This window comes from Protobothrops mucrosquamatus, unplaced genomic scaffold (genome assembly GCF_001527695.2).
Source record: "Protobothrops mucrosquamatus isolate PMUCROS unplaced genomic scaffold, P.Mucros_1.0 scaffold3456, whole genome shotgun sequence".
NCBI lineage: Eukaryota > Metazoa > Chordata > Lepidosauria > Squamata > Viperidae > Protobothrops > Protobothrops mucrosquamatus.
In genome coordinates this window covers 64,773-76,498 of record NW_015389434.1, presented here as the reverse complement: position 1 = coordinate 76,498, position 11,726 = coordinate 64,773, and the positions used below count along the sequence as shown (strand labels likewise).

At 43.2% G+C, this 11,726-nt stretch overlaps 1 protein-coding gene across 1 annotated transcript in view; it reads right to left on the bottom strand.

Moving 5' to 3' along the window:
- Positions 1–1,723: 1,723 nt before the first annotated feature.
- HOMER2 (homer scaffold protein 2) overlaps positions 1,724–11,726 on the bottom strand; it is a 53,173-nt gene continuing 43,170 nt past the window's right edge. The window contains exons 4-8 of the mRNA XM_029286369.1: positions 10,192–10,284; positions 8,161–8,346; positions 7,094–7,204; positions 2,923–3,003; positions 1,724–1,919 (exon numbers count right to left, since the gene is read on the bottom strand). Of these exons, the coding sequence (XP_029142202.1) occupies positions 1,731–1,919; positions 2,923–3,003; positions 7,094–7,204; positions 8,161–8,346; positions 10,192–10,284 (660 nt within the window). The 3' untranslated portion in view covers positions 1,724–1,730. The remainder of the gene's footprint in view (positions 1,920–2,922; positions 3,004–7,093; positions 7,205–8,160; positions 8,347–10,191; positions 10,285–11,726) is intronic.

Genomic DNA, 11,726 nt, shown 5'->3' with positions numbered 1-11,726 from the left:
TCTTAGTTTGAGGCTGGACTCCACCTTGGGATTCTGTTTTCTTCTCTCCTTTTTGTAAGATGAAGAACTTTTTTGAACACGTGAAGAAAGCTACTTCTTTTTCACTCCACTATGAGCAATATCAGCCCCTACTCATTTGGATTTACGGAGCAGGGTTTGCAAACACAGAGGCAAAAGCTTCAAAATAGGTTGGCATCTTCCCTTTGGACTCCCTTTCTTACGATGGTCATCTAGGACAGGGGTCCCCAACCCCCGGTCCGTGGCATGCAAAACAGTGAAGCCTCATTCACGAGATGCAGGCAGCACGGAAAACCACGTGGAAAAACCTCTCTCCATGGAACCGGTCCCTGGTGCCCAAAAGGTTGGGGACCTCTGATCTAGGACAATGCAGATCTATGCTTAATTGCAAGGATACTGTCTGATTTTGCTGATGGTAGGAGTAGGTTTTAAGGATGCTTGGATGAAACCTACCTCTAGAATCTGAATAGAATCAGTTTATTCTTTGCTCATTATTCACCGTAGCCATCAAATCCTACATGTTTATACTATTATACCTAGAAATGTTCAAGTCTCATATCTTCTCACCCCATTTATTAGGCCACCACATAAAACCCAATATTTTTTTTTTTAAATAAAACCTCATCCAGAATTATGGTAGTACTTTGAACCAATGCTCAATTTTCCACCTTATTTTACCTGGCTCCTATCATTTTGTTGCTGTGATGTTTATTCTATATTGTAGATCATCGTGAGTAAATCTACTTGTTGCAAGCCCAGGCAGGTCATGAGTGTTTTAAAATAAATGCATCTATGCTGAATACAAAAATTCTGCTCCAACCTTTTGTGATAGACAGTGGCTACTGGGCTACTCCCGTAGGGCACCTTTTGGTCCCACCCTCATTATTTGGGGGGATGTGTTAAAAGACGTCCAATTTCTCTATACTGTAATAGCTAACATATCATCCACGTTTTTAGAAAAAACTCACCAAGGGCATGATAAAGTGCACGTTCATTCTGCCAAAAGTGACAGGGAAAGCTTCACTTAATATGTTGCAATCTAAAAAAAAAAAAAAGGGGGGGGGGTTAAGTGCACATTGAACATGGCAAATCCTCTAGAAAAAGGCATCACAGGTATTTCAAGGAGGAGGAGGAGAAAGAGAAGAAAAGAAGAAGGAGGAGGAGAAGGAGAAGAGGAGGAGGAGGAGGAGGAGGAGAAGAAGGAGGGGGAGCAACTCTGTGGTTGCTCCTAAAATCTCTGTTCCATCTTCACTGCTGCCTGCACCATAAAATGAGTCATACATGGGCAGCAGCTGAGCATTTTGGAAATGCTTACCGGTAAATCAAAATCTCCATACAACACCCACTGCAACTGCAACTTTACATTAAGGTAAACTGAGGTTCAGATCTCCCGAGACAAGAGAGCTCCCCCCCCCGTTTACTTACAAACCCAGAATGGGTTAGAACAGTAAGATCTAAAAAACAAAAGTTGTCACCTCTTTCTTAAAGAAAGGAAGGAAGAAGCAAGGAGTAATTTTTAGAACGGAAAAAAAAAAAGAAGTGGAAAAAAAAAGTCTTTAGCCTCTATGTACAAATCACATTGTAAGGAAGAACACCCATCTTTTCACTTTTTTGTAGAAACATATACCTAGGTTTAAAACACATATATATATATACACACACACACACACACACACGCCAAATATTTTGGGGTGGGGGAAAGTTGCTGTCCCCTAATTGTCGACACTCAGTTTGGAGAGTCCTTGCCGAAAATCTTGCAATTCGTCTATCTTTCCGTCTAGGACATCTAAAAAAGTCTGCAGCTCTGTCTTCAGGTTATTCTGCCGGTGTTTGCTCTCTTCTACTTCCGTCCTTAAAGCTTTGACTTTCTCTTCAAGGTCTTTATTCCTTTTCTCAGCCACCTGGCAAAACAGAAAGAAAGTTTGAAGGTACCCTTCAGATATTGGAACTCGGCTATCCTATCTCCCTTAGTCCTTCTTTTCATTAGACTAGACCAGGGGTAGGCAACCGTGGCTCTTTTATGACTTGTGGACTTCAACTCCCAGAATTCCTGAGTCAGCATGGCTGCTTCAGGAATTCTGGGAGTTGACGTCCACGAGTCATAAAAGAGCCAAGGTTGCCTACCCCTGGACTAGACATACCCAATTCCTGTTAACTGCTCTTCGTATGTTATATAGTGGTATATCATGCCATTGATGATTGAACAAGACATTACCTGGTGAGTTTAGCGGTTTGTGTGATTTCCACTCAAAACGGGAAGAACATTTTCAAATCATAAATGGGAAGAACGGCTCATATGTATAAATAAGATGAACATATTGTAGCTATATCTTCTTGTAGAGATGAGGAATTTGGAGAGAGGAGGAATCTGTAACCCTCTAGATCAGGGGTCTTCAAACTTGGCCCTTTTATGACTCGTGGACTTCAACTCCCAGAATTCCTTAGCCAGGCATGCTAGTTGAGGAATTCTGGGAGTTGAAGTCCACAAGTCAAGGGGTCTTCAAACTTGGCTCTTTCATGACTTGTGGACTTCAACTCCCAGAATTCTGGCTGAGGAATTCTGGGAGTTGAAGTCCACAAGTCATAAAAGGGCCAAGTTTGAAGACCCCTGCTCTAGATACTGATGAATGACAAGCAACCACCAGCAGCCACAACCAGTAGGGCTAATGGTGGGGGATGATGGGACTTATAGCTTAGCAATGCCTAAAGGACTATCTATTCTCAATCCTTACCCATGGAACTGGCTTCACTAAGAGCCAATTTCACCCTCCTGACTTATATCAGCATGAATCATTGGCCCTGTCCCCTGCCTATAAGAAAAAAAAAAGATATTGGCTGTAGGGTTGGAGCAATCTTTTATTTAAACCGCAACATGTTTTACCAAAGACTAATAACTATGCATACCTGCAATTTCTGAGAAACCGTTTCACATTCTGTCATGAGCTGAGGTATAATTTCGCCCTGTTTCCGTAGATCTTCCAATTCCTAGAGAAATGTGCATGCCATGAAATTATAATCATATACACCCTCACCTTCCCACTTTCTTAAATATATCTTGAAAACATTAGGAGAAAGCACTAGCACCTGAGCGTTCGGGGAACTTTCCACTGTCAAAGGAAATGAATCATTAAAATGTTAACTTAAGGGGAAAACATGTCTTATTGCCGTGCTTTACTGCAAACGTGGCAATAATTTCAACATTTAATGATACCTTCTGCTTTAATAAATAGTCCAAATACAAAGATATGTTTATACATTAAAATGTTGTGTTACCCTTGGGCGGTGAGAAGAGAATGTATTAAAATAGCAACCTCCATGGCGAGCGAAGACTTTGATACAAAATAGGATGAACTCTTAGCCTTCAAGGCAACATCTTGAAGAAGAAAACCAGACTAGTTGGGGAAGGGATTTCATGAAAAACTTCCTCCATCCCCAATGGGACACTTTTTGGGTGGACTGGCTCCAGAGAAGCTCTTTCTAAAAACAGCAGATCAGCACCAGCCAAGAGAACAGCGCCAACTAGCTAACAGGGGAGTAATGAGCATTATAACTGCAAGATAGAAGATAGCATTTTTAAATGGCTGGGGAATAATTTTTTTTTCATTTATTTATATTCTGCCTTCATTATTTTTATACACTACTCAAGGCAGCTAATATCTCCAACATAACATCCTCCTCCTACTTGACCCACCGCAAGAATCCTACATGGTGGGTTGGGCAGAAAGAGAGAGGATGGCCCAAAACCAGCCCGTTGGTTTTGATGGGTACCGTGGGACTAGAACTCACGGTCTCCTGGTGATTGACTCAAAGTCACCCAGCTGGCTTTCATGGCTATGGTGAGACTAGAATGCATGGTCTCCTGGTGATTGGTCCAAGGTCACTCAGCTAGCTTTCATGGCTAAGGCGGGACTAGAACTCACAGTCTCCTGGTGATTGGCCCGAGGTCACCCAGATGGCTTTCATGGTGTCATTGCTTTGACACATGGCTAAGGAGGGACTAGAACTCACAGTCTCCTGGTGATTGGTCCAAGGTCACTCAGCTGGCTTTCATGGCTAAGGCGGGACTAGAACTCATCCTGGTGATTGGCCCAAGATCACCCAGCTGGCTTTCATAGCTAAGGCGGGACTAGAACTCACAGTCTCCTGGTGATTGGTCCAAGGTCACTCAGCTGGCTTTCATGGCTAAGGCAGGACTAGAACTCAGAGCCTCTGGCTTTCAAGCCTGATGCCTTAACCACTAGGTCAAGCTGGCCCTTGGAATTCTTTTCAGTGGCCACTGTGGAAGGGGAATAATGAAGCCAATTGGGCAGAACAAGGATTTCTTGATTTAGCAAAGGGAGCATTTTGTTAAGCCTATATTGCTGCTTATTAATCTCCACAGGGCTGGGGGCTCTGCTTCCTGTAAGGGGGGACTTTGGGTGTAAAAGGGGGAATTCAGAAACCTCCCATTGTTTCCCATCTTGCCTTCAAGGCGTACCCATTCCACGACAGCATATACAAATATAGTCTGCAGCTGGAAAAGATGACTAAAATACAGATAGAATTTAAGCCAGAACTGTTTTTGTTAGGAATATTAGGACTTGATTATGGGAAAGAGAATGAATATTTAATACTACAGGCATTGACAGCTGCGAGAATTGCATTTGCCCAATTTTGGGAAAATGAAAATTTACCACCTGGTCAGATTATAACCACGAACATCTTAGAATGTGCAGAAACGGATAGACTAACTTTAGAGATTTAAAGAGAAAGAAGATTCAGTGTATTTTAAAACATGGGGAAAATTTTTTTATCAACGGTTAGCATTACGTTACAGCGAGAAAGGATTGTGAAATTTAACACGATGGATGATATTTACTCACTAAGCTTTACTTCTCTGATTATTCTTACTATCAGTGATTATAATTGTTTAGTGTTATATTAACTACTGTCATTCAATATTTGTACCCGGACGATAGTCTGCTTGCTAAAGCGTTGAATTCTTTGTGGGGAGCAACACCACTATTGTAGCTACCCTTACCCTTATCCCAACCCTATTCCCTAACCCCACCCACTACCTACACCAATCCTATCCCCTTTCTACCCTTATAAAACCTAATAAAATATTTTTTTTAAAAAAATAGTCTGCAGCTGAAGAGGAAAAACAATGTATTTTCTCTCTCTCTCTCCGCTGCCCTCTCCTCCTGGCCTTGCATCCCCACTCAGAAAGCGTCCACAGGTGCTCCTTCCACCCTGTCACACTTTCCAAGGGGAATTCACACAGGCTCTGTCTTGCAAAAGCAAAATTAGCTTTCCGTCTAGCGCTGGCTGGAGCTTGCTAACCCCGGGGCGCTGCTGGAGAAGCACACGCCGGGCAAAACCTCGCCAGCCAATGAAAAGGCAGCTCATCCTATTCACAAGTCTGGAGAGTTACAAAATACTATTAGGAGTGCCGTCCCCCGTGGAGGAGGCTGGGTGAAAAAAGCTCGTTTTCCCTTTTTCCTTTGAAGCTTGATGGGCAGAAGACCTTTGAATCTGGGCGTCAACCTCTATTAGTCTGAACTGATTGGGTGTACGGCCACAACTGAGCCCAAAATTTCTGTCGCTACGTGGAAACATTTGTCAAGGGATTTCGCCCCATTCTGGGACCTTTCTTGCCCCAGTTGCTAAGAGAATCCCTGCCGTTGTTAGCTTAGTCACACGGTTGTTAAGTGAATCTGGCTTCCCCATTGGCTTTGCTTGTCAGAAGGTCACAAAACGGGAACACGTGACTCTAGGACGGTTGCAACCGTCATAAATATGAGCCGGTTGCCAAGTGTCTGGATTTGGGGTTTATTTTATATTATTATTGGCTACGTCTAGTTTAATGAAGAGAAGGACGAGGGGGCACATGATAGCAGTCTTCCAGTATCTCAGGGGCTGCCCCAAAGAAGAGGGAGTCAAGCTATTCTTCAAAGCACCCGAAGGCAGGACAAGAAGCAACGGATGGAAACTGATCAAGGAGAGAAGCAACCTAGAACTAAGGAGAAACTTCCTGACAGTTAGAACAGTTAACCAGTGGAACAACCTGCCTCCAGAAGCGGTGAATGCTCCAACACTGGAAGTTTTTAAGAAGAGACTGGACAGCCATTTATCTGAAATGGTATAGGGTTTCCTGCCTGAGCAGGGGGTTGGACTAGATGACCTCCAAGGTCCCTTCCAACTTTATTATTATGGATCATCGCACAGTCAGCCAGATGTTCAGACTGGATTTGGCATTTTGCCTACCTATCGAGTCCTTACCAAGGACCTGGAATAGGCAGATGTGGATGTATGATGGTATTACAGATATCGTCACAGGATGGAAGCAGTTCCTAGTAAGGGCGCCTTTTGCAATTGACTAATGGCAAATTTATTATTATTATTGTTGTTATTATTATTATTATTATTATTATTATTATTATTATTATTATTATTATTATTGTGGAGATGCTACAAAGATTGTAAGTCTGAAAAATGGTCATAAGTCACTTTTTCCAGTGCCCTTGTAAGTTCGAATGGCAGTAAACAAACTGCTGTTAGGTCCAGGATACCCTGTATAACAGGCCATTGTTCTTAACCAAAGCCTACAACATTCCTGGTCTGTGTGCTTGTGTTCAGGAGTTCGATTAAACCCGAAACAGGAAGGGCAAAATTTAGAAGAGATTCTCCGGTGAAAAGCTCACTCCTTTGTACAAGTATAATGATTAAAAAAGAGAGCGAGAACAACCCTGCTGTCAAGTCTGGAAGAGCTTCGGAACCATTGCCAAAGACAACGTTCCATTATCCTGAGAGAGTGGCTTTTATATGCAGATATTGTATAATTAATGCCTTTTATTGTGACTTAATAGATTAGGAACTGTTATGTTTTAATGTGTCCTGTAAATTTGTAATCTAGTCTTTCTCTTCTCCAGACTAGCCATACCCAAATCCTGCAACCGCTCTTCGTATGTTTTAGTCTCCAGGCCTTTAATCATCTTAGCTGCTCTTCTCTGCACCTTTTCCAAAGTCTTAACATCTTTTTTGTAATGTAGTGACTAAAATTGGATGCAGTATTCCAGGGGTGGCCTTTACCTACCAATTCCTTATCCTGAAGTTCTGTTTCCAGCTCCTGAAGACGCCTGCTAAGCTGGGCGTTCCGATCGCGCTCCTTATCGATTTCATTGCACTGTTCTTCCAGCTCCTCAATCTTAAAGAAAGAAAAAAAACATGGCCTCTTAAACTTTGTACTTGAAGTAGACTCTCGGCTGGAGTTTTAGCACATGAGCTCGACATTAACTGTAAAAACTATATATATATATATCCCTTCTAACAATGAGTCCTGGTGGCGCAGTGGTTAGAATGCAGTATTGCAGGCAAACTCTGCCCATAGCCTGGAGTTTAATCCTGACAGAGCTCAAGGCTGACCCAGATTCCATCTTTTCGAGATCAGTAAAATGAGGACCTAGAACCAGTGGTGGCGAACCTATGGCACGGGTGCCAGAGGCGGCACTCGGAGCCCTCTCTGTGGGCGCACGTGCCATTGCCCCAGCCTTGCCTCCCCCCACGACCTCCTCCTCTCCAGCAGCCCCCCCTGAAGGAGAGTCGCCCCTGAGAGTGGCCCACGCAGAGCAGCGCAGCCAAGGACATGGCAGCCAGGCAGTGTAGACAAGACTCTGCCCTCACGCCCCATCATGCAGTTGATGCTGCAGGACGCGGGCAGAGGGCGTGGCCGCCATGGTGCTGCTGGGCTGCCTGGGCAATCTGCGGCGGGCCCTGGAGGCGGTGAATGGTCCTGTGGGCAGGCGGGGTGGGGGATGCGGGGCAGAGCGGGGGCGGAGCAGGGAAGTGGAGCGCGGGTGGGGCCAGTTTTTGGGCACTCGGTCTCTAAAAGGTTCGCCATCACTGACCTAGACTGTTGGGGCCAAGATGCTCAGAGAGTGCTCTAAAGCGCTAGGGGGCAGTATATAAGTCTACATGCTATTGCTACGGCTAATGAAAAAGGTATCATTGCCCATTCAATTTTGAGGGACCCCTTAAGAAAAGCAACCTCCATCTTTAAAGAGTTTTAAGCTCTTCACCCTCAACAGATTTAACGAGGATCTTAGCAACAACGGCAAAAAAACAAACAAACCCCAGATGCTTTCATTTTGTGACATCCCGTACCTTACTCTGCAGTTGATCATTTTCGTCTTTGCAAAGGGAAAACTGCTTTTTCCAGTGTTCTATGCTGGCTGCGGATTCCTGGAGGGCCGTCGTGAGTCTTGCGTTGCTCTCTCTAAGCGTCTGCAGTTCTGATTCCCATTTCTTCACGTTGGAGGTACTAAGGACGGCAAAATACACACAGGCACTCTTGAAATTTGTCAGGGCAAGCTTAATTGTGATTTGTCTTTTTTTTTTTTTTTTCAAAAGGAGCAAAAGAACAAACGCCCCCTCCCTATTCCACCTTTGCGTTTAGTGGAGTTTTCAGGGTAAACAAAATAAATTACATCGCCATTAGGTTCCTCGTTTTGTTGCGTTCCTACACTCTTACAAATTAAAAGAGGGCACAGTCATGATTATTTAATATTGTTTAGTCCTCTCAAGCTGCAAAAAGAATCAGCATTATCCAAACATGTCTACAGTTTGCCTTATGCATTGTAAATTATTTTACATACTCCTGGCTGAAAAGAATTCTTGTGAAAGAGGTATATAAATGTGCCCTAAACTTGTATAAATCTGGTATGAAGCGAAATGTGTGAATCCGTTCGGTATGTAAGACATGACTCTTCTCCCAGAACACAAATTGAAAACAAATTGAAAAAAAACACTTTGCTATGTTGGGTTTATCTAGCACCATATGTGGCCACCAGATGTTCTTTGGTCCTCAAAAGCTCTTAGAACAAGCAGAAACTTTTATAATTCAGAACATGCTCACATCATAGAGTTACCGTTATCACTATCTCCCTACAACGGCAGCATCGGAAGCAAAAATGGATGCGATCCAGTTGCACCGTTTTGTTTGATTTTTAGGATCGCACCATTTATCCACCCCCGCAGGAGGAAGAGTCCTCTCTACACAGTGGAGAAGCGGATCGTGAAAATAGTAGAACTTGCAAAAATGGCTAGCTTGATTTGTTTGATCAGGGATAGAAAAACGACAACTATTTTTTATGAAAGACTGGAAATCCTTTTTGCATTTTTTTTTGTTTGTTTGGTGAAGATGGATAAGAGTGAACTGGAGATTTCTAGATTTATCAACTAAAAGGGAATGCAGATGGGGAAAAGAGAACTACCTTGTGTAATTTTGAGAGAGGAAAATGAGATTAATGGTCTATAAGTGCAATAAAATCACTTCTCTAAATATTTTTCCCTTTGTTATGGCTCTTTCCTTTCCTTTCCTTTCCCTCCCCTTCTCTCCCCCTTTCTCCTTCCCCCTTTCCCCTTTCCTTCCTTCCTTCTTTCCTTCCTTCCTTCCTTCCTTCNAAATTCAAATGACAAGGGAAGAGAAGGACAAATTGAGAATCTTTTCTTCAGGAAATGTTAACTTTTTTTTTTTAATATAGGGAGAGTTAAATCTGAGCTGGAAGGATTAAAATGCTCCAATAGGATCCCCTCTTTGTACTCAAAAGGAACCATGTTCTTCCTGTGATTTTTCACATGCCAGTAAAGGAGAATATTCGTAGCTCAGGGTTGAAATGAGGGGTCCTTGGTGCTCTCTGAGCTTGCTTGTTTTTTTTTTGCTGATGTTTTCTTGCCAGTTTGGCTAATAAAACATCTGCCAGAAAACAAGCAAGCTCAGAGAGCACCAAGGACCCCTGGTTGTTACATACATTGTAGTATCACCTTCAGTTCTGACGTCCAGAAGTCAGAGACTGCATTCACAAACAGAGCAGTAAATCAAAATGTGCTGATGAAACAACAGCTTAGCCCAACGTTTAAACTCAGCCAATCTACAGGAAATCATTTTTTTTTCTCAGCCAATGCTTTATTTTAAATTATTAAAATTTATTTCAAGCTCTTAAAGCTTTCGGTCGAAAGCCAGTCTTGCCTTTTGCAAGGTTGATATGACAAATTAGTCGTTCCCGCATCCTTGAATAGAGAGCAGAAACAGAATCAGAATATTGCTAGAAGGGACCTTGGAGGTCTTCTAGTCCAGCCCCCTGCTCAAGCAGAAGACTCTAGATCATTTCAGACAGGTGTCAGATCATAACTTACTTGTGAATGGTTACTGGAAGTTTCCATTTTTTCTTGGGACCGATCTCTGGCTAGTCGGGCAGCTTCTTTCACTTCCTGAAATTTCTCAGCAAACTAAAAATGGGAACACAAGGACCAAAACATTGCCTTAATTTTGGGATTCTAGAGCTATGGAAGTTGAAAAAAATGCATTTTGCATTGAGTTATGTCTTGGTGTCACAGACTGCAATAAAGGTGGGCATACACAGACATAAGACTTCAGTAGACACATTAGCTTGCTCCAATTCTGAATTCTTCTCCATGAATAGGAAAGAGTAGGAAAGAAAACAAAAATACTCAGACATTGGAAAAAGCTAGATAAATGCCCTTTCTGTTTCTCTATAACAGTGGTGGCGAACCTATGGCACGGGTGCCAGAGGTGGCACTCAGGGCCCTCTCTGTGGGCACACGTGCCGTCACCCCAGTCCTCGGCCTTCAGCTGGGTTTTATAAAACCTTTTCGCTTTAGGCCTCCGCCGCTGTGTGCAAAAAAAAAAAAAAAGGTTCAATCAATCAGTCAATTTCAACTTCTCACGGGAAAAAAAAAGATCTCACAAAGTTGGAATTAATGATTGAACCTTTTAGTCCCACCCAGTCTGCTGTTACCACCGTAGCCACGCCCACCCAATGGGCCACACCCACCCAATTGGCCACACCCACGTAATGGGCCACACCCACCCAGCACCTGACGATGCATAAGTGGGTTTTGGGTTGCAGTTTGGGCACTCGGTCTCTAAAAGGTTCGCCATCACTGCTCTATAAGAAAGTGTCCTAAAGCACCTTAGAGCAGGGGTCCCCAATCTTGGCCACTTTATGACTTGTGGACTTCAAATTCTAGGAGTTGAAGTCCACAAGTCATAAAATGGCCAAGGTCGGGGGCCTCTGCCTTAGAGTCCAACTATTTTAACATAGCGTTTGCTGGCTTTTAAGAATTCACCCAACAAGCTAATCCATCATTCAGTTTTTGCTTAGCTCGCGGCTTGCAAACTGTGGGTTATGGTTTATTATATGCAAAAACACCTGTAGTTGTTCAGCAAGTCCTATTTCCCACTCCTACCCCGAAAATCTACAAACCGCGCAGTTCCATTACCACCTACTCTTATTTTCTTTCCAGTTGTTGGCACTTGGCAAGGAGCCACACTGCCCCTCCCCCCCTGTGAATGAAAGCAGCACCTTTGGTTACAGAGTACTGCACACTATCGGGTTGTGGGTTTTTTTGCCATAAGATTTTATACTAATAAGGTTGCTGAAAGATAACATCTGGATGCAAACTGGTGCCAAACCATTTGGATGCAAAGTCCAAGAACCGCTTCTCCAGCTGTATTCTAATGGATACCAGTAGACCTCTGTTTTGCCCCAAGACTGGATAATTCTAATTTTAAGAATATGAAGAGAGGCAAAAACAAGTGTGCAGTACATTGCTGAAATGAATTTGAAGCTTTTTAAAAGAGGAGAAGGAGAGGAAGGAGGAGGAGGAGGAGGAGGAGGAGGAGGAGGAGGAGGAGGAGGAGGAGGAGG